At 28.9% G+C, this 27,806-nt stretch overlaps 1 protein-coding gene across 1 annotated transcript; it reads right to left on the reverse strand.

Moving 5' to 3' along the window:
• Positions 1-216: 216 nt before the first annotated feature.
• LOC148234258 (uncharacterized) lies at positions 217-9,180 on the reverse strand. Its single transcript, XM_088188142.1, has 6 exons — positions 9,133-9,180; positions 7,847-7,990; positions 7,719-7,781; positions 7,558-7,641; positions 3,607-3,681; positions 217-1,024 (listed from the first exon to the last, which is right to left on the reverse strand). Exons 1-5 carry the CDS (start codon positions 9,136-9,138, stop codon positions 3,634-3,636), a joined length of 345 nt encoding a protein of 114 aa, XP_088044268.1. The 5' UTR covers positions 9,139-9,180; the 3' UTR covers positions 217-1,024; positions 3,607-3,633.
• Between the last annotated feature and the right edge of the window lie 18,626 nt (positions 9,181-27,806).

Here is a 27,806-nt window from a genome sequence, read left to right on the forward strand (position 1 = left end):
TTATATCCTAATGTTGTGCAATATACAACACGAAAAACGTTACATATGAAATAAAAAATATATAATTTTTTATTTATTTTACATCTTAATTTGCTGACATTTAAAAATTTCGAAATATATATGTTGTACGTTGAGTATCAAAAGTTACAAAAGTTATAGTTAATTACAAATTACAGTTTTATCAAAAATATAAATTTGGACAAGTTTTTTCTTAATATAACTAATATATAATATAAAATTAGATTTATATTTTTGTGATATATTATACATACTACGTGAATAATATAAAATATTTTTAAAATAGTTGCCTTATTTGCGATTTATTTTAATAATATTTAAAGGTATAAAATATACTTTATTTATATTACTTATGGTCCCAAAGTTAAAAATTTATCCTTTATCGAAAAATATTTTATTTAAATAAACGAATCTAAATCTAAGTTATTCTCAACACAATACTGAGCACAGTTCTGATTAAAAAATAATTTGTAATACAAAACATTTGAAGTATGGTAATTAAAAGAATTACGAACAACACATAATAAACATTATTGATTTTCTTACTGAATAAATTTTACTGACGTTTAGCGATTTAAATAGTAACCAAAATTTTGTTTTAAATGGTATTTTACTTTTTTGTTTTATTAGGATAGTTAAATTGAAGATTGTTAGTAGTAGAAGGAAAGAATTCCAGCGGCTGGTAGTTTTCATAGTATGGTGCGTTTACTGATATATCGTTATATAATTTTTGCACAGGATCATCAGCAATGCTCTTTTGACCAGATTTCTTAATGTTGTTCTTCCTTCTTTTGCTCCTCTCTTTTTCCTTCTCCATCCATGCTGGTATATAGTTGATCATAACTTCAGATCGATCGTTGAGCATGCCAGCTCTGCCGTGAAATATGGTTGTGTAAATTAGTTGCTGTGCTAGTACTCGTTGTCGTGTGTCCATTTGGTAAAGCATACGCGAAACTTCGTTTCCGACAAAATTGCTATTATGTAACGGATCGTAAAGGCCTCTATTCTAAAATATAAAAAAAAATTATAAATATATTTATTAATCAATAATTTATTATAATAATATATATTTCTAGCAACTCGTTCTAAGATAGTGCCTTTGATAAATTCATACGTTAAATGAATCGTCATATTAACCTTAAAAAATTACACACAAGCTGTAAGTATTTTAAATGTTTTTGTAATAATGCGTATGCTTTATAAAATACAAGTGAACTATAATATAGCATATAATGTTATATGGATAACTGTTAAACATAAAGGTTATGTGGACTGTAACAGGAATTAATGATTTAACTGAAGAGTGAAATTTTTTTAGTCCATTTTTATTGCCTTCAAAGTTTAATATATCTATGAATAATTCGTTAAATTGGGTTCATATTAAAAAAATATTTTTAACACGCACCCAAAAATAATGCACGATTAGATGCAATATGTAAATGCTACAATTATGACAATGAAAAGCTCTTTAAAAAGCATAACGAGTTAACAAATCAAAACTGTTACTAACGTAGTCACCAAAGTAAATATTACTTTGCACAAAAAGTAAATACAATGACATAACTGTTGCTAAAAATACTTTTTCGAGACATTATATGGTGATGTTATGATGTTGGTTATATTATATATCACAAAATAATTAGTGTAATAAGAGTTAGCATATTTTAATTACCTTATCCATCTTTAACGGTGTAGCACGTCGTAAGACGAGTGACCAATTCGACGAAGTAAACCGTACTGGTTTTAGTAAAATATTATCTTAATGCGATCATTGATTTGTACATGACATGTTTATACACATACATGTACGAAAGAGATGTTATAAGCAGACATCATTTACTTAAGATTTTGTAGTTAGTGTGTGTCGAATCAAAACATCGCGATTTCAAGGCTAAATACTGGTACTAAAACTTTGTGCATGCGCATCTGAATGTATGTGGCTGTTCTCATCCCAAATATAATATCCTGCAGCTCGTAGCTACCCAGTAAGACAATTGATTAATGAATTTTACTCAATTAAAAACGTGATGTGAGTGTATTTCGTTATTTGGTTAGCAATTTTATTTCCATCTACGGATAATTATCAAAACGATCTTGTTTTACGATCTGAGTCACCGCAAAGCTGTGACGAGATTTTGTTTATATAATATTTCTGTTAAGCCGCCAGTTTGATATTCACACACTTAGCACCGCTTGAAGTAAGCCGGTCGGGGAATTGGTTATTGGTCATAATTATGTGATAAAATACACATGTGGATGTAAAGTTGTCACGCGTTTACGAGTTTATGATGAAGGGTCATACTATATAGTTTTAAAACTTCGCGATCTGATGTATAGATATTTATAGCATTTAGTCGGTATATATACGTATTTTAAGAAAGCTTGTCATGGGTTAATAGTAAAACAATTGACGAATGACTTAACTCAGCTATTGTAGAGGTATTTAAGCGATCGTAAACAATTCATAACTTTCATAAACAATGGCGGCCGATTGTCGAAAGTTATTTATGGATATTTCACCGCTACGGGGGTTCCTCAGGTGTCCAACCAGGGCCCTCTGCTCGTAATGATAAACTATTTTACAATTACAAAAATAAAAATGTACATACATGAGAAGAAAAGCTAGTTTTGCTATCAGTTATTGTTTGGTGGAAATATTGTTTTGCAAATCATATGAAAAACAGTGATGATAATTTAGTAAAAAAAAATATTTATGATAAAGCTGAAGATCTTTGCAACTAGTTTTCTTGAAATTCGGAATACGAATAGATAGGCAAAATATGTAGCTAAAAATACTTATTTCATTGCATATGCTTGATATGTTACAGGAAATAATACACAAGAAGATATATCATTTTGCAACTCAATTTTTGTTAGAGCCTCGTTCAATGATTTTTTTAAATGTAATTGCCATTTTTGATACAAAAATAACATAAAATAGAATCAATATCAGGTTAGGTCTTAAAAAATAATTTAAAAATAAAGCATCTAAAGTTATCTGGACGCTGCATGCTTCACAGAGCAGCTCCTGAGGTAAAATATTTGAGCGAGAAAAACCAACAACAAGTTTTTGAATTTTAGGTGGATATACATACATGAAAGAATGTCCTTCTATTTTTTAACACCCTAATTACTATATTAAGATCACAAATACAAGCACGAGATAATTAAATTATTATGTAAAATTAACTTAATTTTTCACTGAAAAAAATCCGTTAATTCTACAAAAATAAAAAAATATTTTTTTATTTGCATAATTACTATTGGCTATATGAATTATAGTTTATAAACTTAAGCATAATCAATAAATAATTTAAAAATACATACAATAAAATAAGACTGGAATTTTAAGTAATAAATATGTTTTCTCGTTTCCGTTGAAAAAAAAAGTGCAATTTTATTATAAAATGTATTTATAAATTAAATTATGTTAGATTCTTGCATTGAAGTCTTCTTATAGTAGTTTTATTAATAAGTTAAAATACTATAGCTATAGTTATTAGTATATTTATTTTTAACAAAACTTAAGTTATTCTTTACTTACATATATTTTTTAATAATAATCTTATAAATATAAATAATATTTACCCAAATGGCACCAGTATGATTTTTCAATTAATAACGGCGGTATGGAAAAAATCGACGCTCAAGCCGAAAGTATTCCTGAAATATATAAATAACGTAATTAATAAACTTTTTAATCATTACTAATATGATATGATGATGAATCATTAAAATCATAAAATATATATTATTTGGTATCATTTATTTATATTTTTATGTAAATATAGGTACATATAAATTTTCGTTTGACTAAAAAGAATTCATTAGCAACTTCACAAACTTTTACTCTCATCAATTTTCGGAGTTTTGATTTTTAGGTTTAACTTAAACGACTTTGAAAATGTCAAAACATATACATTTTAATTTTCTGATATTAATAAGAAAATTAAACATTTTTTTATTAATAAACATTTACATTTTAATTTTCTGATAATAATAGGAAAATTATACATTTTTTTATTAATATGAGACAGATTAAAAAATCACGAAATATCATATTTACAAACTAAGTTAACAATTTCAGCCACAGTTTTTTCGTTTGTACAAAAAAAAACAGATAATTGAAAGAAGCTCACATGGTTAGAAACATAGCTATTTTATAGTACACTGCTACTGAGATATATCTCTGATAAGTTATATACAATACAAATAGCGCATCGATATCGTCATCTGTCTGTAAAAAATCCTTAAGATTAAATTTATATACTATCTATTTGTTAAGAACCGTCATCCAATTAATGTATGTATACGTTAACGATGTTTATAATTTAAGATTTCCAATTTATCCATTATATAAATGAATGTTTTACTACATTGTATTTTATCACAAAAAACTTATATTAAAACATTAAAATTATTTAAACGCAACGTGAAAGTTTATTAAGCGGCTGCAGCTTAAAAAATAGTTGGCGTTCTTTGGTCGCTAGCGTAAAATTGTTAAGCGTATTAATTACGAACTTTATACGAGCTTTTTACAAGCGATTTTTATTTCTCATTTTGCTTTAGATGTATATAAACGTAATGTGTTTATGTAATAAAATGCTTTGTGTGTATGCAAAAAAAGTGTTTCCAGTTTTGCGGCCAAAGTTGGCAACCGCGTTTCGCACAAAATGTCGTTTGAAAGCTTTGAATTAAAAACTTTGAATGTACATTAAATTTTCATGGCAGAGTGGAAAACGCCGTTGCCGTGTAATTATAAGGTGTGTTAATTCCTCAAAATTTTCCCACTTTAATTGTGTGAGTGAATTTAATTTCAGTACGCATACAACGTCATTATTTTATTTGCGATCAACTTTAATATTAACCCTACTCTACGTTATTTATAACACGATTAAGCCTATCTTACAGTTTTTAATGTTTGAAAAAAAATCATTATTTCAAAACAATTTTCTGTCACAAAGTGACATTAGCCCGATGTTAATATGATCATTTTTCTTTAAAAACTTTAAAAGCCGATTACTAGAAATATATATGTTTTTTTAATTTCTAACCTAAAAATTATAATTTATTTGTAAAGAGTTTATAATCAGATATTGATTTCCTTCTCCAGCTTTGTCTTGGCAGAAATTTAAAATATTATTTTGCCAAGTAATTAACTTTTCTTTATGTCAGCACATATTTACCTGTTATTTTTATATTGTATTTAATAATTTAATTCAACTAGACCAAGGGTGGCTAACTCAAATGAACTTTCGGGCTACTTTGGACATAATAACCATATATAAAATTAAATATCTCCATATTAGATTTAGATACACTATGGGCATTTTTTTGGAGTGAAAAATTGTCTATAGTAAATTGGCGATTATAAAATAAATATATTTTGTAAGAGTGTGATGAATCTCGCGGGCCGGAAAAATGTTCAAGGCGGGCCGCATGCGGCCTGCGGGCCTCGGGTTAGCCAACCCCAGAACTAGACGATTGATATAAGTCGATGACTATTGACCTGAAAAACCTGGGTTCAATCCTATATGAATCTTAGTGTTTTTCAATTTCAATCGTGTCTGGGAGATCGCAATAATGACATCATTGTAATAAATAGAGACTGTAAAATATTTAAAAATTCGATTTTTTTTTAAATCAACAAAAAATAATCAATTACTTTTATTATCCTTATCTTTCACCACTTTTTATCAAGCAAAGTATTTTTTTACAGATAATATAGTGTTAAGTGAGCATTTATTCAATCACCTACAAAAAATACATTGCCAATGTGTCTAATTTGCCACAAAGTCTTATCAAATGAAGCAATGAAGCTTTCAAAACCACATGAACATTAAAATTAAGTTCATGATAAAAATTATTATTGTATTTAACCATTTAAATAAACAACATTGGCAGGACTATTTTTTTTAACAATAACCAAATAAAATGACGATTGGTCTTATATACTTTTTACAAAATATGTTGTTTATTTAAATTACTGCCAACCGAATCTCTTTAGCCTCGAACTATTTACAACTGAGACGGGAAAAGGAAAAGGTGTATGCTGTGTCAGTTTTACAGTTTCAGTCTCGCGGGTGTCGTACCTGGGTATCATTCGATAAGGCATCAAAAGCGACCGTAGACCTCGTACTATGTAGTGTATACATACATATGTACATATGTAATATAAACCTCACGATAGAAGCGAATTGGACGTTTTCTTAAATTTGTAAATATGTAACATTCAAATATAAAGTGTACAATGGATTTTGAAGAAAATTGTGAACTGCTTTTCCTGATACATTGGTCATTAACTTTTACCACTCTGACATATTAAAATGGAACTTTTTTCATAAAAGCAACAACAGCAAAATATACCCAGTGGCGATTCCCACCATAACCCAGCACAGTTTGTAACAATAGCAAACTATTTCATAGAGTTTAGTTTTGGCCAAAAAATATCACATATAAGTAGTGCTCCAAGCCGCGAATGTCACACTTCAATCAAATGATTTTAAAAAATAAATATACTGTCTACAAAATATAAAATCGAACGACTTCTTTTACATCCGAGGGGTTACAGAAAATATCGATAAGGCATTTTTTTAATCAGATACTAAGCTCTTTGGATTTTTTCACACATCAGGACAGAAGTGCTACAAGTTACAAGAACGCATTGTATGTTACACTATCGTGTACTTACATGCATCGAAAGCTTTGCCAGAGAGCTTAAAGCAACATTAGCTAATGCAGTAAATATAGTGAAACTTATCTGAGGACTTTGCGAATAAATCAGTGCTGTTAATAGTGCGTTTTAATATTACACCAAAATACGGTGGCTCTAAAAGGACCGCATGCTAAGCAGGGTTCATAAATTGCGTGAGGAAATTATACAGTAACTTACTAACTAAACTGTGATTTAATTAAAGTCTTTGAAAAAAATATGCAATACTTCGACTAGCTTACTTAGCAGATATATTCAGCCACCTGAATGCAATAAACACATAAATGCAAGGATTTTGTAAGAATATAATATTAGCTTCTTAAAAAGCATGTTTATTTTTTAAAAAATTAAAATTAAAAATAGGATATTTTTAAACTTTCCTTTGCTTGATTACATCGTTATTCTATATTAGAAAATCACGGTTAGAATACATTTAAAAAAATTTAATTAATGATTTTATTGATATTAGAAAAGTTCTGAAATAGATACTGGATCCTTTTTTATTTGCATTAAATTGAATGACAGAAATTCAATAAAAACGTTCTTATTGAAGTACGAACGAATGCTCAAAATTTGTGTTTTATTTACATTACCATTTTTTGCGCACAGAAGTATAAGTATAAATAGAAGTCTTACTTTTAAAATTGAAAACAAAGATTAAAAAAATAATTAGAGATAATTATGTAGAGAATTTATCATATTTAAATAAAAAAAGTGTGAAATAGAGAGAGATATATTTTACTAGCTTTTTCACGGGCGAGTCAAATTAAATCAAAATTTATTCCGGCCAGACATATAAACATATATAATAAAATAAAAATCATTACCTGGTTATCTCTGCGTTCAAACCCCATTTCGAGCCAGCAATTACGACATAAACATTCCGGATCATGTGAAGCGAGGTCCTCAACCTTCATAAAAAAAACACCAATTATTTAGAATTACAAAAATATTTTATTTTGTAATTAAAAATGTATTTTTAACTTACCAAAGGATATGTAGGATATGCATACAGAAGAGGCTGAGGCATTATCTGATAGTAAACAGGCGGCTGTAAGTAATATGCAAAGTTATTTATTTTTAACATTAAATTCAATTAATAAAAAGTTTACTCACCATTTCCATGTATGTAATTGTCGGATAGTTACCATATGTACACAGATTATTATATTCGTCGATATAATATCCATTTATATATAGCGGAGGTATGTTAATATAGTTACCATAATTAACGTTTACCTGATAATTATTTATATTATTCTATAAAAAGAAAAGATATATTAAAATAATGTTTGGTAGCTTAATCTAAATTTTGCCTTAAATTCTCTAATGATCAGATTTTTCATTTGCATATATTTATTATATATTAAAGTTTTTTTTTAATTTGAATGAGTCATAAGTAGGGAATCCAATATCGGAATCTCGGAAGAAATACGATACCTATGAATCTCAGGATTAAATTTTGAAATTCATTTTCCATGCAAAAACAATAATGTTAGAAACGCTTAGCTACCGCATTTTATTGTAACATTCAGTTCAAAATTCTACACAAACATTTAAGCATTTAAGATTTGTAGTAATCAACTCGATTGCTTGAATAAAAATCAATCACGAAATTTTCAGAATGTTACGTATTAATCTCGGGATTTGCGAATCGTTTAGGAGACCGCTATTAGATTCCCTAGTCATATGAAAATAGTTTCAAATGCAAAACTATTACAAATGAGTGTTATTAAAAGGATTAAAAACTTTTTACAATCGACACGTAATCAAGATAAATAAATTCTAAAGCGCAAAAAAATATAAAAAATCAAACTTGTGACTATAATCACAAGATCGAATCAAAGACGTCGAAGCTGAAAAGACTGCGGCGGCCGAGATAAGGTTCAGACTACGTCCGAATTGATAACCCTAACATTGGAGGACAAAAGAGATGCGAGTAAGAAAAGGCGCGATATCCAAGCCCTTACGTTTAAAAAGTATAAGTAATGTGTTGAATTTCGTAAAAAATCAAACAACGTCACTATTAGAATTTTATATGATTTAATATTCCTTTCAATTTTAAATGATAAGACGCGTAAACTAACGGACATTGTGTTACACTATTTTTTATAGAAACTCATACATATGGTTAATAATTAAAATAAAACTGTTTAGACTTCCTCGGTATGATTTGGATTTGAATCGAAAACATCAAAATATTATGAGATTTGTTTGGTAGATGTGAGACATGGTAACGGACAGTACTGGTGTTGCCCTTAATTTCCAAAGCTTTTATAGCAAATCTCATAAATGCAGACCATATTTTTTTGCCATAAAATAATTCATTACTAATTAATAAACGTTTAAACAATAAACATAATACAAATATTAACGTAAACATAATTCCAAGAAATCCTAACCTCCATTGTTGCTTGCTCTCAGGGGACGAACGCACTTCCACGGAGAATATCGCAAGCGCACTGTTGCAATGAATCGATTTTCTTATCGACCTGGCGAATAGAGCGAGAGAGAAATCTTAACTCCTGGAGAATAAAAGGGAAAGAAATATGTAGAAGTTGTAGACTCAGTACTGTTTATAATATGCAGCGTCAATGCAAGGCGTCGTCGCCGGACGTTGATATATGATATGATATACATTCCAACACATATTTGCGTTTTACTTTAATTCTTAATTTAAGTTTTAAAATCAGGGTTTTTTTCTGTGAGGTGTTTGTTCCCATGAAAAAATAAGTACAGTGAAAATTAGTTTTTATTCGGGATCAATTGTGTTTTTGGCAAAGATAATATAACAAATTATCAGCGTCGATAATTCAAGTGCAAGGCGTCGTTTTCAAGCGTTGTTGAAATTGTATATGGTCACATTCAAGACATATTTGTTATCTATTTTTATGGCAACGAGTAAAATGTTTATTACTTTAAAGAATATATGCATAATCTTTTCTAAACAAACCGGTCGTTAATATTATTAATCATTAGCTAGTAAATATTTGGTTTATTTCTTTGTCGTAAAGGTAGCCAATAACTTTTTAATAAATGGACAGTTAAGCTCCGATCGTCGCTAATAACCAGTCACCCAATACTTTTTATTTTATTTTTACACTACATTTATACATACATATAACTATAAAATGCAAGCTGTCTAGCGCATATTGCTCCTTTCCACGCTATGCACATCATATGGCTGCCGAGTCAAACTCCATCATTTAAGTGCTGGTAAAATCGCATGTTTCTTAATGAAACTAGAGTGAGATATATATCATACTTTAAAATCAGTATCACTTATTAGTAAAGACTTTCATTATTATCAATATTACATTTTAAGGTAAAAAAAATTTAAGCATAAATTCAAAAAAGTATATATTTCGGTTGTTGGAATTTTGCAAATAAAAAAATTCTAACTTAATTGAAAAAATACTACTGCTCCTATAAAACGTATTTTTGATCTAATTCTCAAGACATCAATATTTCCTGGTATATGGTAATGCACAAAAGTCACCCCCATTCATAAAAAGAGTGACAAACTGTGTATAAAGAACTATTAATCAATCGCAGTGCTAAATTGTTTTAAATAATTATCCATAGATATATCTTTAAGCAATTTTGGCAATTTTTGTTGGACCAGCAGCATGGGTTTCGTCCCGCCCGTTCCACTGTTCTTTCACTAATCTTTTGTCTTTCACCAAAACGGTGACAAAATATCTCGATGTGGTAATTCAAATAGACGCCATATATACAGATTTTGAAAAGACCTTCGACAAGGTTTGTCATGGGTTATTATTAATTTAATCTCGGATGATTTGCTCGGTTATTTTCAATTTATTTGAATGATTGTAGACAGTTTGTAACCTATGGCGGCTGATTGTCGAAAGAATATTTCACCCCTTTGGTGGTTCCTCAAGGGTCCAACCTGGGCCCTCTGCACTTTATGCTATTTAATAATGACATAAATACGGCAGTTCAAATTTTCTTCTGTACGCAGGTGATTTAAAATTGTGCAAATGCATTTGATCTGTTGCGAACTTCTCTCTACAGAGTGATTTAGATTCTATGGAGATGGGCTTCCGTTAACCAGCTGCCCTTTATTGTCAGAAAGTGGCATACTGTGTCATTTTCTTTCTATGATCTCGGTTAGAACATTTTAACTAGAAGAACCTTCACTAAATATCTTGGAATCACTTTTGAGAGCAAGTGGAGGTTCTCTCTACACATATATGACTGTGATAAATCTTCCAAGGTGCTTGGCTTTGTTATGAGGAACGCTTTTCACTTTGACGATCCGTAAGTTATTCGCCTCCTCTATGACACCTTAGCTCATAGCATTCTTGAATCGGTATCTATAATTGGGAATCCCTGAATAAGCAAATACTCTCTTTTAGTCGAAAAGATTAAAAAAAGGTTTTTAAGAGGTTTTAGGAGCGTTGGGATACGATTCGCTTAGTTCTTGCAGAAAGTTGTATATCGCTAAGTACTTATTCAAATTACTATTCTCAAGGAATTCCAGATTTGGGCTTCAGAACGTCTTCCAGAATCATTCTTTTAATGAACGTTGGGGCTATGTAAAAAATAACAAATAACATAATTTAAGATTAAACGTACAATATATTTAAGAACAAGAGGAAAAATAGTTAAATGCAATTATAGTATTTTAATGTTAAATATTATGTATTTAATATTGATATTTTATATAATCCAATTTATATAAAGTGAAATATAATATCCTAGTACAGTGATGGCGAACCTTTTTGAGAAGTGTGTCAAATTTTGTTCATTATTTTTTTTGGACTAGCTCGTGGGTCACTAAGTCAGTGGCGTCATTTGAAAAGGGGGAAAGGTGAATGGTTAAAAACTATTTTTTACTACGAAACACGACGTTTTACATTGATACGATATAAAATCATACACAGGTGCAGTGATACCATAGAACAGGGTTTCCCAAACTTTTTCAGCGACAGAACACTTGGCAAATCCGAAAATTTTGGCGGAACACTTACCTTATTTTTTATATAGTATAAATAAAAATAAAAAAAATGTTATTAAATAAATATTAATTAATAAACATAAAAATTCAAATAAATATAATTCCTAATAACTCTGATGATTTTGGGTTGTTAAATTTTTTATTTTTTTATATATGAAACTTTTCCCTCCAGAATTTATACACATCAATGTTGAATATTTAACACATATTTTCAAGCTTTTTTATCAGATTTATGAACAATTTTAATGTATTAGGAGCTCGTATTCAAGCTTTTTTATCAGATTTATTTACAATTTTAATGGAGCAAGACTAACAATTTTTTTAATTTACTCCAAATTTTTGTGAAATATCTATTTAGGCTCCGCGGAACACCTATTTTGGATCCGCGGAACACTAGTATTCCGCGGAACATAGTTTGGGAAACCATGCCATAGAAAATCAGCCAGCCAAGGTCCACTTGGAAATATTTTTTTATAAATTTGACATTCGATATATATACTATTTTTTTGTAATATTTTTAAGTGCCTGTTCTCTCTTTTATTATATAAAAAATAAGTTTATAAAAATCAACGCGTGGGTCATTTAAAAAGCCTGCTTTGGTCAGTGTCTAACCCGCGGGTCATAGGTTCGCCATTACTGTCCTTGTATGTAGTAGTATTATTCCAAATATTATATTTTAGGATTTTTTACATTTTATACATACAGGAACATGCAATATAATTGTAATTTTTTTTAAATTCATAAAAATTAATCAACAAATATTTTTTATTACTCTTCATTTAGAATATGGAATTTTCATTGAAATTTTCATTTTCATAAAAACAATGAATATGCTCCATTGTTCAATTAGCCTTTGTATTTATTAGGATTGCACTTTGCGAATTTTATCGTTTGATATATGAGATTTATGTATTTTATTCAACCATTTATACGCACAATATCTCAAGCGCTTAATATATTTCGTAATAGTTACGACTTTTTTGTCTAATTGGTGATATATAACATAAACTTAACCCAGAGGTTTCTGGCTTATAATTTGATGACCCTGGGGTCAGAAAATCTGTTTCGTGATTTATATTTAAAACTATATTTATACAAATAACAGTAAAATAATGACTACTCGTCGAGGAACTTGGAGAAATAGATTCTGAAACTGAATTTGTCGTTACCAATCAACTCTCAAGTATTAGTGGTAATTCTTTATGTGATTGATAGAGAATCCTAAAGTAAAGAAGAATTCAGCAAATTTATGACATGTTTTGAGAGTATAGAACTTCCAGGTGGGTGGTTTAAATTCCGGTTATTGTTCAAAACATGGAAAAACGTCTTCTGTGGTCTTCGAGACAGAATTATCGCAAGCTGTGCTGTGTCAACAGTGCCGTCTCACTCGATAAAATTGAGAATGAGATGGTACTGTTGGCACAACGGCATGACGTTTAGAGCGAGAGTGAGATGGCTATTCTGACTATTAACCAATCGAGAAATGCATTCATTACATTGTACGTATTGTTTGCTCATGTTAACCATAGTTATTTCAGCTGTGTAAAGTTGTATCTCAAAATTATTTTTAGATGCACGTGTTTATTTGTTAAGGTAAAAGAGCTTAGCTTTAAACTTATTTTATCGTATTCAATAATTATTTATCATATCATGTATAATACATATGTAAGAAGATGAAAATTTGAAGATAAGAACAGAAAGTTACAGGGCTTTATATGGATTGTGTTGTTACTATACTATATAATCCGATATAATGTACTATATAATCTGAAAATACACCAAAACAAGAAAAATGCACAACGCTTGACCCAACTTAAAAAAACTTTTTGTACATTTCTTACTGGATTTTTGTAAAACAACGATGTATTTAGCGACAGGTTCCCATATATGCAAAAGCATAATAAAATTATTAATACATTCCTTATTCAATTAACGTGAAGGTGAAATCAGTGCCTTTACATTTACAAATGGAGTTAATAGACTTGTAAACAAGCATTGTGTTAAAATGTATGAATATAGAAACGTAAGTATTATCAAAAGTATACTATGTATAAACAATTAGCAATACAACAGCTAAATAAATTAATAAAATAAATAAATAATACCTTTAATAAATTTAAAATATTTTTAATAATTATGCACTAAAAACTTGAACTTAAAAGAGCTAAAACAAGCATAGTAGTAATATAATATTTAAACGGGGTTAATTTATGTGTAGAAAAACGTAATTATAAAAAGGCATAACTTTTTTAATGATATATTATATAAATAATTTTAATTACGTTCTAATATGTGGATTTAAAAAATACATAAACACAAAGTTATACTTATACAAATGTTTACTATATCGCGAATTTATTAAGCAAATCGATGTTAGGATAATTCTGAATAAAACGTTCTTCTCGTAACATCCTTACAATTATTTTCTTTTGCGTCTTTGCTGTTTTCCTTTGAAGATTATTTTTATATATGTAAATACATGTGAATTGGATAATAATTTCTATTGTAAAACAAAAATGTAACATGTATAATATTTATTGTTTTTTTTTCAACAAAAATGAAATCACATTTTTCCTTATGTAATATTTCATTGATTTAAAACCCTGTGGGTAAAACAACCACGACGAGAGAAGAGTTACGAATACGAATAACAACAAAACAGAGCCGCGAAATATGTCTACTGTGACAGATTGCGCCGTCAGTTTTCGAGTGTTGTTTCCAAAAATAATATATGTATGTACATACATATATATTCATATATATATATAAAGGCATTCTCTGAGAATTTAACTACGTATATACCTACACTGTAGTAAAAAGGATTTAATTAATTATCCTTAATCAGAACCATAAAAAATATTACAGCGTGAATGGTTCTGTTCAGTCAAAAACTTTAGTTTGGCTTATCCGGTATATGGATTTAGCAAACTGAAGTTCATCTCTTCAGTAAGAACAGATTTTAACCCATACTATATACTGACAAGATGCATGTTTGCTCTTATGAACGTTCTTCGGCTTATATTTAATTTAATTTAATTTAAAGATCCTCGGTCTTACATAGTCGTAGAAATCCTCTAATTTTTTTATTAATCCTACCTTTTCCTTGAAAATAAATAATATTATAACAACTAAACATGTATTGATACTTATAGCTTTTTTTAGAATTTAGTATAAAATTATTAAAATGCATAGCTTTTAAATCCTTTAATTCTATTTAATATATTTTAATAAGACAGCTGCAATGAAATAAAAAAAAATTTTTTTGTATGTATATTTTAAATTATATATAAAATTTTCCCCTTTATAATTTTTTATTCATGTTAACATATTATATTAGGTTGTATCATAAGTCTTTTAATTTTCTTTGTAAATTAACAATAACTATTTGCAAAATAACAATTAATTTAATATTCAATTGATAATCATTTACCATTTTTCCGTGAAATCACCCGGTCACCAAGCAAAGTTTGGCAAATAAACACCGGTCGTTAAGCTATTAACAGTGGTTGTACCTATGCCTTTCAACCCAGGTAGAACCGGAACCGATTACACTGCTGTTTTAAACGGATACCAGGTTATTTTAATTTAAATTTATCCGGCTATTCTTCTACAATATTTCGCAAAACTCAGTAAAAAAATAAAGCCCAAAACAAGAGATTAAGTGAGTAGTGAGAGCGGTGTATATAAAAGGGACAGAAAATCCCTATTTAACAGTTCGAAAATATTGTTGAATAATAGAATTTTGATGACATATTTCGGATTTTACAAACAGTTGTCGCTTGAAATTTTTTTAAAAATACACACTGCACAACAAAGCGGAATTTAAGTCTATTGTTATTATTAACCCTTAGTGATTTATCCATCGGTTGATACCGCTAGAAGATTTTTTTTAAATATTCCAATGCAATTTTGATATTAATTACACAAAGTAAATTATTTAATTAAATAAATAATATTTATTATTGACTTAGAAGTGACCATACATATTTATTTTTTACTTTTACAAATATGAAAAAAGAAAATACATGTACAATTAGGTAATCCATAAATATTGTAGAATGTAAAAATTTCATTGAAAACCTTATTATGCTTTCAAGTTTACAATCCGCGAGAGTTGACAATGGTCAGCACTACATATCGTTTTTGTGAATCCTTTGTTTTACTCATAGTGAAAAGAAATTTTTCCTGTCAACGATATATTGGAACGAGTAAGCCATTTCACCTATTTTTACGAAGAACTATTCCACGCTAAAAGACAAAAAGCGAAATTATTCCACGCTAACGGACAAAAAGAGAAACAAGAGTGGTCTTACTTTGGTTTCATGCCATAATTTAATCTTGATTAAGGACCTTTAAATCGATATATTATGACTAAAATTAAACCTTTCTTACATACAAATTTATAAAATTACACTAGATTCATATGCGAGTTTCAAAAATGATCGGATTGTTAATTCATTATTCTACGAATATTTTAACACTGATAAATTTAGCAACAATAAGAGTTTTGTACTAAACAATAAATTCAGCCGCTATTGTAAAAAAAATTAAAGTATTAATATTACTAAAAATTTTAAACACTTCTACTAATATTTTTTATTAAACTTCCGCATTTAGTTTTTCAAATGCTATTCTAAATTTATCTGTATACTGTAAATAAAATTAATTTAAATCAAGAATCAGGAAATTATATAATATATTTATACATATTTTTTATATAATACATTTATTTTTATTATCAACGATAATATACATTTTTTTTAATGTTACTAATAAAAATATAACAATTCCGTCTGATTTTTATTAAAATTAATTTTTAGATTTCGTTTAAAAAATCATACATTTCTAATTTTTCACACTTCTAAATCTATTATTTTAAATCCTAAAATTATATTTAATAAATTTACAGTGGGACATACATTATTTAATATTTAGAATAAATATAAATGTAGTAATGTTTTAATGAATAAATCATATGTGTATATTTATATAAATATATAATTGCTACCAATTACAAATAAATAGTTATTTAATTAGGTAATTCATATTTATTATAAATTAAATTTATTATTATTGCTTCTGATGCTAACAATTTTTCAAGTTATATAAAATATGAAATATTAGATGCATTGATATTTTTAAATTTTTTTAATATATTTGACTTAGGAATTTAAAAAAAATATCCTAAGTTTTATCTATGAGGTAAAATGTAAATGTTCTTGTTTCTATATCTATAATTATCTATTGTTTATATTATAAATCAGTTTTAATTTTTTTAATATTTATATTTAAATACTGTTAGAGCAAAATACGAAAATCAAATATTTTATTTATTAAGTGGCCAATATGGTTCAAGGAATTTTGTTTAGGAATTTTTTATCTTTTAGATATACGTCAGAACGGATAGTCCTTGGAGGTTGTAAGGGAGGATATCAAGGCTTCCATCAAAGCAAATAAAAAAAAAAACGCTAATAGGGCTAGCACAAAAGCTCAATGTATGGTCTACATCAGTTCACAGACATTTAAAAATAGTGTGGTGTTAGCTTGCGGAAATTGGGTAATTCATAAATAGTATGAGAGCATACCACACGCAGCGTATCCAAATATACTATAGTCTATTTATTTTCAAGAGTCAGTGCGCAAGAACATTGTTTAACGCGTAATCATAACATGCTTTTAAATTTCTGCCCTGTGATTGGTCGTTCGCCGTAAGATCAATCGTTTCATTGAGAACGACCAAGCACAAGGCAGAAATTTAAGAGCACATTTTGATTACGCGTTAAACAATGTTCTTGCGCACTGACTCTTGAAAATAAATAGACTATAATTATTGATGATTCTAGAACAGAAATATTTATTTTAGTCGTGTTGTACAGTAAAGGCAGTTCTTGAACGCCAATGAACCCAAAATTGCAATCCTTAGAACAATATTACACCATAAGAAGGTTATATTATGCATTTGGTTGGATAAGAAGGGCCTAATTTATTATGAATTATGGACAAACAGTTAAGTCAAACACACAATGTGCTCAGCTTTATAAATCAAAGAAGGGTAATTTTAAACCGATATAACGCTCGCCCTTTCATGTCGAAGAAGGCTATAAAAATAATAATGAATTTTCTTGGGAAGTTCTTACATAACCACCTTTTTTTCTAGACTATGCTCTAAACGACTATCATCTCTTTAGATCACTGCAACAATTTTAAGTATTTTACAAAAACAAATAAAAAATGTCAATTAAGTATTTATTGTCTCTAAAAATGCATTATTTTGGAGAATAATTGTAGAGAAAGATGGTGGAGTATATAATTGCTAAAAGTATTAGATGTTTAATTTTTTATAAAAAGCTCAATATTTAATATAATAAAGACGACACCGGATAATAAAGAATAAAGCTTATGCGGTTACATATTTAATAAATTATAATCATTGTTATATAAAAATTATAAAATAAACATTAAAAAAGTAGGTAATAATATGCTAGCTTGTGTCAAATATTAAGAAAAAAAACACGGAATTTTTAACATTATGTTGCTGTTATGTAAAGCTGTCACTTTTAATAAATAGCAAAAATCTTGTTTGAATATAATAAATTGAAAACGTGTGATTGAAACACGTTGATAATTCTCAAGAAAAAAAAATCATATTTACGATTACACTCGGTTCTTTTTTATGCGGTAGATACGTTCCACAGGAAAGCGAATAAGCACGAATAAAAATAAAGGATACGTTCAATAATATTTTAAAACCGCAAATAAATAAATCAATGAGTTACAATATACCGAAAATCACATAAAAAACGTTTATTCAATTTCAGAAAAATAATTAGTCTTACCATATTTCTTCTAAAATATTTATTCATATTTTTATAAAAACGCTAACAATATTTTTTTTTTAGAATTAGCATCGCTATATAACAGTAATTTTCTAAAAACGCATAACACTAATCCAAGGAGTTAAAACTACCGAAAATCGCACAGAAAAGTTTTTTTAATTTCAGAAAAATATAATAACATATTTCTTCTAAATCTATAAATAAAAAAAAATACAATAAAGTTAATCCTTTTTTACATTTTTTTCTTTAGAATTATCATCGCTATATGAGAGTGCTCGGCATAATTTGCGAACTTATTCGAAATCACTTTCATCAGTAGAAGAGATCTATGTCCTGAAGATAATGATTCTTCACAAGTAAAATTAGCCTAAACTACGCATGTTGATTTTTTCCCTTTGATAATATAATCAGTGATTAAGCTTTGCTAATTTTTTGTACAATTCCTGATATTCAGAAATGCAATTCTGAAGCTCGCGTTGAAACTTAAATGCTCGTCTAGAATTATCATCATTTTCAAGGAAATGGTTTGCCAATTTACTCGAAAGTTGAAGACCTTCTCGAATTACACTTGCAGTGAGGGTGACTGTCGTTTTCTTGTTCGGTATCAAGAGTTATACCGATGATATTTTTGTCATTCATGATAGTATCCTCAAGTACTAATTCGTCTACATCGTTTTTGGTATATGTTTCAAAACCTTCCCCACAAATTTCATGTGCTAAAGAATTTATTTCATCTAAAACTGACGACGTTTGGTTGGTTTCATTGACTAACACAAGTGGGGCAATTTGCTTTCCAACAAGAATTTAAAGTTTGGGGTCTTATTTGAAAGATAGCATGTGCAACATGATTTAAACAGCGCAACATAGAAAAACTTTTCTAAATGTCAGTTTCTGTCACTGACTCATTATCTAGTTTATCCACTTTATATCGATAGGTGCTCTTAATGTAATATTTTTTGTGGAAATTATGCCTTGATCCAATGATTGGATGATGCTTGTTGTGTTGGGTGGAAGAAATAGTACCTGTACATTAGGATGTTCCAAATATAGATTAGCTGAATTGTCCTGGAAATTTTTCGAATTTCTTACCCTTTTGACATGTCAAAATGGTCTAAAATAGTTACTTATAAAAAATGCTTCTTGAAATATAAACCGCATATAAAGAGAACCGAGTGTACTTCCAAAAAGTATACTATTACGTATATTGAATAACAAACTTGATAATAAAAAAACACGTGCCTTTAATTTAGCAAGATCGTAAATGCCTCGATGTTTCTTCATTTAAAGCTTCTAAATATAATGACGCTGATATAACAATTTATTAACTACTAAATTTTTCCACCGTCTCCTAAATGCTTTCTCCCAAGTTCTCGCAACGTTGAAAGCAGAGCCATTTCGAGAGAAGGTAGCAGAATTAGCCTAATTAGGACTCATCTCTGGCTCGGTGGGGTCCTTGTTTCACAGGTAGGTAAAACGCGGAAAAATACACACAGCGGAATGTACACCCGACATACCCTAGTTAATTAATAAGTTTCGTAATGGATGCAAATGTAGTGTTGGCAACCAAGTCAGGCGGGAGCTTCCACGCAATAAATTGTCACTGGTTGTCGCGAATAAAAACTAAACTCGGCCGAAGAGAGATCTCCAAGACACGTAAAGCCTTTTCAAAAGCTCATTGTTAGCTGACGCCGCTTGAATAATGGATGCAAGTTAGCATCGAGCTGAGAGGATCGAATATGCATACTTGGGACGTATGAGTATATTAGATTATTAATAATTATTCTTGACCTAAATTCATCTCGTCAGTTCTGTCCTATGCTAATTTCCCCTAGGCTGTTGCGAAATAAACGTGTAGAAATTTAAATAATGAATTAGGAGTCACTATTTAATAGAACACGTGTATAATGCTACATAATGCGATACATTTTATTACTTAAAAGAATTATTAATAATTGAGGAATTCGTCATTTTTTTAAATTAATTTAATTATTTCAATTAGAATGCGATTCTGCTGTGATATATCAAACAAAAGGCGTAGTAATAGACAAAAATAAATCCTGTTGTTAATTAGACCAAAAAGGAGCATCAACGATTCGAGATTTGTTTACTTTGTTAATATAAATAAAATAATATTGTTAATAAAAATAGACATATTCTATAAAAGTACATGAATTGTTAATTTAGATTTAAGCAAACGAGATACAGAACCTATATTGAAACCTACAAATATGACCAATGTTAAATGGTATCAATATTTTAACGACTTTCTTCATATAATGCAAGTATCGAGCGATTCGGTCGTCGGCTACGCTATACTACGAGAGCATGTGTCGTAGTCTTAACGGCAATTCACTGCACAAGGGTGTATAGTACGATGGGGGTGAAACGCGATACTTTTCGAGTAAGAGCAGCAACAGTGGCAGCCAGCCGAAGGAAGCCATGGGGTCGAAATTAAGCTTTAGCTTGTAAGCTTTCCGAGGCAAAGGCGACCTGTATTTTGTTTACGTTCTTTTACTTTGTCAGCAATTTGCCTAAGATATGCAAATGGCGCTTTTTTAGCACGTCGAGCGACAGGCTGCTTGCCTTTATTGAAAACAGCGGAAGCGCCTTCGCTCTAATAATGAACGATACACTATATTGATTTGAAAGAATCGATGGAAATTGATAGTTGAGTGTGCATAATTATTGGTATTGGCGAGCGAGCCATTTTAAAACAACGATTTATACACAAATATACAAATCAATCCACGGTATACGCATCATAACGCTACATCCATTGTGGGTACTATATGTACCTACAATGGATGAACTGTCTAATATCACAAGTTTTATAAATTGCGTAGTATTTTAGATGAAAAAACCATTAAGGGTTATTTTTTATCACAAAACTGGGTTAATATTTTAATTTATTTTCAGCCAATGCAGAAAATCCCTATTTGAATTAAAATTATGTTATGAATGGCAACACTACTTGTATAGCTTTGCATATTTTTATATATATACAGTATTCAGAAAAAATACATACACTAACATATATCTACATGTGAATTCCCACCACATTAAATCAGTAGCAAACTCTCTACTCAATAGAGCCAGAGTTTTGGCTGACCAAGAACATATTAACGCCGAACTCTACACCGTAAATCAGAAAATAAAATTTTAAGACAACAGAAAATAAAATAAAACCCAGAAAAACTATTTATATATAGGACATGCACTTCTACCATACATCCGAGGGATGGCGGAAAAGATCGGAAGAGCCCTGATGAAGCACGATATCCGACCTATTTTTCAATTTAAACACAAAATTAGTTCAAAGCTTCCAAATGAAAAAAATCACATAAACATAAATCCCAAGGTGTGTATAAAATCTCCTGTGAAAATTGCGATACAGTTTATATTGGACAGTCTAACAGGCGCATCGCACACCGAGAAAAAGAACACAAAATGAAAAAAATTAAATAACAATTCTGCTCTGGCTTAACACAACTTGATTTTAGCAGCACAAAGACTGTAGCTAAGGTTAAAAATCCGTTTGTTCCTACAAGACGTGAAGCACAGAAAATAGAAATCCATAAACATATTGCAATGAACAAACGGGATGACAGCATCATAATATCAAAGTCTTGGCTTCCGGTTTTGGAGTCTACACGAGCGAAAAAATCAGTTTACCGCCCTAATTGCCACACAATCACATTAACACAGACACAAATGACGCGTCCCCGGAAAATGGGCAATTAATGAATATCATTAATACTAACCCACCGCAAGAACGTGAATATGACAAGTATATATAATATATATATATATATATATATATATATATATATATATATATATATATATATATATATATATATATATATATATATATATATATATATATATATATATATGCAGATTATTTTTTATCGTCAAGTGATTCGTTCACTTCATTACCATCAAAAAATAAAAAAGTATCGTTAAAAGTCGTTACACGAGGATGCTAGAATCAGTCGTATACACACCTCTAGATAGACACGACCATATCCCGTATACCTCTTCTACCTAGAGATGAGAACAATTAAGTCGCCGTCTTCCTTGGTAAGCGTCCCTTGTTGCCTGGCAATCTTATCTCTGGCACGGTGATTTAATGTCTATTTGACCACACATTGTACTTAATCAAATACCAGAAGGACTTGGAATATTTAACAAAATACATATTTACGTTCTTTTTATACATTACTTAACTAAAACTATTTTAGCATACAACAATATTTTTTACATTTAAAACTTTGAAGCTACTTGTTGTAACATATGCACTAATATTATTTTCTTTTAAAATTATAATTATCAATATTTTGAAAACTAATGTTTCTAAACTACTCTATGTTTTAAACTATACTACAATAAATATCTAGGCCTCCCGGCAGCTGTTTCTCAAGTTGTGGTCGTTATCTTCAACTGTCACTTTACGCTAGAAAACTTGCACGTGTGTGGGCTTGAGGATTATAGATATTCACAAATATGCACCTTCACGTTAACATTTTCTATTTTATTCATATTTTGACATATCGATTTAACATTTAAACCAGTGAGCACTGGGTGATCCATCCAGCAGCAGTAGCGTCGGATTCAATTGATAGCAACAACAAAGCAAAATAAAATTAAAAAAAAACTATTCTAAAATGTTAAAAACAACTATTTTTACATGTGATATTTTTATATTTTTATTGTAATAATGTTACAAAAATAGTTATTTTTCAAAATCAACAACAATAAGTCAATTGGATTTCTGATCATCACCTCACTACACTTTTTAATAAACCGTAATGTCTAAAAAAAATACTAGCGAGTAATATATTTTTACGTAGAAAACATAGTTTACGTAGAAAACATACAAGACCACATAAACATTTAAAATAAGTTTACGATTAAAACACAGATAATAATTTATATTTATTATCACCGTAAATGTGTTGCGTACTGCTCACAATATTTAATACCGATTTATAATTTAGGAAAATTGAATATATTTGGCAAAAAACAAAGAGAAGTTATACTATATTACACAAGCTAGCGTCAAATATTACCAAAAAAACTCCCTTAAGAAATAATACAGTGCAGATGAGAATTGAAAAAATGACTATAAAATTGAAAACCTGAACATAGATGTATGTTCGATTTACAAAAGAAAAAAAATGCTGGAAATAATTATATCATTATTTAAAAATTTGCTTCGTTTACTTTACTTTCTATGATTTTTGGTAATGTTACTATGGTTGATCTTAATAAATAATTTATTAATGTAAGTACTATTTTATACTATTTATAACACTATTTTACTATATATTTATGTTCTGTAAATAAAAATATAGATATGTACATAAAATAATTAGTTTTTTTAGCTTAAAGAATGTGATTTATAGAGGGGCGTTAGGATTTTTTTAAAAGGTGTTAGTGCTCTAAATAAATCTTGGAATATATGGGTTAAGCTGATCAAAATATTTTTATAATAAAATACGTATGTTATTGCTTTTATTATGGAAATTCGAAAATTTTAGGAAACTCCTTTTGTACGGAGAATTTTAATTTAATTTATTGTACAATAATTTTTAGTATTTTTATAATCTTGTACACAATGTATAATTATGACGTGGCGTAATAAAACACTGAATATTTAATAAAAGTATAGCAAGTCATAAAAAGTGTATTTATACGTACATATGTAAGTATTATATAACAAAAAGATAATTACTTATAAAAAATATCGATTTCACTAATAACTTATCGGGAATTTTGATAGTCTCTTTTTGCCAATTAAATGATACATACTAAACATATTAATTAAAAACCATTTAACTTCAAAATGTACATCAAAATATTTAATAATAAGTTTATATGAATGTGGAAACAATATATGATTATTGTCAATTTATTTATACCCATAACCGCAAAGTAAACTAGAAGCACAAATTAATTTTTAATTGTGTTTTCAACGGTAATAATGCATCAATTAACCTCATTTATGCTATCATAATCAAATCATTTATGCTATGTGTATAAAAATGAAAAATAAATACACACTATACTTTTGTTTACACTATATATATATAGATTGTGATATATGAAATATGACTCTTTTAATTTATAGGAGGCCAAAAGTATATACACACAATGTAATTTTATACATTTGTGTAGTGTTAATGTAATTCATTGGTAAATAATATAGGGAAATATTTTCTTACATTTTAAAATATAATGATAATTGCAGAAATCTAATATTTTTTAAGTAGTATTATCTAGAGTACGCTCGGGATAAAGATTCCGGTTTGTTATTGTGTACATGAACTGTGTGGCTAAAAAAAAATTTTGCTCAGAATATTTAATTTTTTTATTTTAAAAGAAAATATATGTTTATTTAACATACATACATCTGAGCTAAGTTGAAAATTTCAACGGACAATGAAAAATATATTATATAATCGAAGAAACCAGACATTGATGTCATTAATTACATATTTGCAAAATTAAAAATATTTCACTAGTCAAAAAAATAATGAAGTCTTAAGATATTCTTCAAAAGCAAAAAGATATAAAATTGGGAAAGAAATTATTCGCAGAATGTTTAATGACTCGACGACTCTATTAAATCATTAGAATCTATTGAATAAATTAAAAAATTACCATTGGCGCAACGATAAGAATAATAACTTTTTTAAGCCTTACAGAGAATAGTGTTAAAAAACCCACAACGTACGGATTAGTGGAAAAATAATTAAAATATTTTAATCCACGGGTAAGAGAACGAATAACTTACAGTGTATATTTGAAGCCTTGATATCAATTAACCCAGATATGCCCAAGAAATTTTGTTCTCTTAAAATTACATTTATGAATAAAAAACAGTGGCACGAGTTTAGTGACCTACCCATGGGACAGTGGGCATATCTGAGTTAAACCAATATCAACACAAAATTATTTAAAATAAATCACTAGAGAAGATCGAACTTCTGTGCCACACTGCATTTAATGACGAATACCAGCGTTGACGAATCAGCGACTGTCCTTAAAAGAGAAGACGAGACAACGAAGTACACGCTACATCGCTTCTTCCTCTCATATACATGTACACGCACACAATAACAAACCAGCATCCTTATCCCGAGCGTACTCTAACAGGCAATTTATTTGTTGGACCTAAATATAACATTCAGTTTGTATTGTTTTTTGGCTATAATACTTTTTAATAAATACAACACTAACATCATAAAAAATAAACAATTTTAAAACCAGATAAGAAAGGTAATAAAATACGAAGGTAACATTTAATAAAAATAAATATTTCTTATCTTCTAAATACTATGAATGAAAATATTATACATAAATATCTTTCCATTTTTATCAGTCTAACCTACATATACATATATGTTAATTCAAATGGATGAATAGCGAGCGCTCATGACGGATATCATTGGAAACATCAGACTCGAATCATTTTCATCGCATCGCATCAGGTGCGACATCGTCATTTTTGGTCGTTTTGAATAATGATTTATATATGTGCGCTCAGATAGCGGCTTATGTAAATCTCCGCACATTGCACATAATGTACGTACCTACATACCAACCATAATAACTAAAAATAAAGCGTATTGATTTTGACGTAACGACTTATATGCGACTACGTGAGCGGAATATACGTCTGATTGTATCGCAATGAAGAAATCGTAAAAGGAATACGTGGCTGTTTCAGACAGGGTACAGATGGATGGATTTAAACAAATTATGAAATCCAGTCGTTTTTCTTATTTCCATTTATATATTTATATAATATGCATGCCTGTATAAAATTTACCCGTGATTTAATTTTCAATATGAGAATTTTACTTTATTTTTCTTATTATATTTTTATTATATTAAAGCATAATAAGATTCTTTACACTTTAAGTACATATGTTTTGCTCTACATTAGTGATCGTTTTTCTTAGTATGCTCTATATTTAACAAAATTTTTTGCACGTTCACTATTGTTTATTATTTTTTTATTTCTTTATATAAAAAAATTGTAATCTGTCTTTATGGGACATTAAACAATTTGTTTGTCCGTTTAGTGACAGGTGGGTGAGTCACCCATCAGCTATTCACTTCGCAACTGAAGATATCATTTTAGCCTTTACTTTATAAAATTTCCTTCCTCTTCAGACATTTCCTGTATTGGACTTTTATTAAATCCTTTGCAAGCAGGTTAGGACGGTTCGTCAGTTTTTCTTTATACTTTATCTTGTTGGTCTCTTTTTTCCCTATTTCCATATTCATGTACCAATAGAAGTATGTATTTAAAAAAAACCATGGAGTATCCAAATCATCCTTAGCATTTTATTTTGGTATCTTTGGATTAAATCTATATTAGAGCTGCTTGTTGACACCCTTAGTTGTATCCAAAACATTCATCTGACGACCTTGTGTTCCATGTGAGTTTTCGGTGCTATTTGGCACTATCTGGTTGTGGTACTATAGTATTATTTATCTGGACGAATGAGCATGTTTCCTTTTTCATGGTAAATGTCATATGGACAGATTTTCGCTCGTTTGCTTCGATACTGAAGAATCGTAGCCATTTTTATTCAGATGTTATACAGTTTTTTTATCAAAACTGTATTTTTTGCAATAACATAATTAAAAGAGAATATTGAGCAAAATATATCGTCGCTGGTATATATTTGAGCCCGGGCATTTTGGTCGTCTTAGTCCGTTCGAATATATTCGAGCGCAGTCGTTAAGTGGTTAAGTACACAAAAATGAAAGGGAAAAATCGTTTTTTAATGAGACGGATGTGCTTATTTTCTACTGCATAACAAATTAAATTTTAGTGCAATATTTGACACTGCTGGACGTAAAATTTCTTCAACATTTTTTAGCGATGAACGATATTGGGATTTAATATGTCTCAAAGCTAAAAAAAATAATTTCACATAAATATGTGGTGTTGAATGGCAGAAGAACAGTTAATGTCATATCAGAGATTGTAGGAAATTCAGTTCTAGTTCCGATCCAGAATTCAGTCAAGGGATTTTTTGGAAAATCTAATTTTATGTTTGAGTCACTCGAAAGCTCAGCAAATTCCTCTTGTGCTTTATATGCCAGATGATCAATCTAACTCAAGCCAATCAAAAATGGTTTTTGAATTCAAGATAACTTTTTAAAATCAATATTTGATATAAAATATTTACGAATCTGTGTTTTTAGCGCTTTTAAGTGACCTATAATAATTTTTGTG

This window comes from Plectrocnemia conspersa, unplaced genomic scaffold, assembly GCF_051122295.1.
Source record: "Plectrocnemia conspersa isolate PC_06_02 unplaced genomic scaffold, ASM5112229v1 ptg000006l, whole genome shotgun sequence".
In the NCBI taxonomy this organism is placed as follows: domain Eukaryota; kingdom Metazoa; phylum Arthropoda; class Insecta; order Trichoptera; family Polycentropodidae; genus Plectrocnemia; species Plectrocnemia conspersa.

What these genes read in the sequence shown, in the direction of transcription:
- LOC148234258 (XM_088188142.1), bottom strand. An exon ending in CAATTACATACATGGAAATG is followed by an intron (nt 7,782 to 7,846) that starts GTGAGTAAACTT and finishes TATTACTTACAG; the next exon opens with CCGCCTGTTTACTATCAGAT. An exon ending in TTGAACGCAGAGATAACCAG is followed by an intron (nt 3,682 to 7,557) that starts GTAATGATTTTT and finishes TATATATTTCAG; the next exon opens with GAATACTTTCGGCTTGAGCG.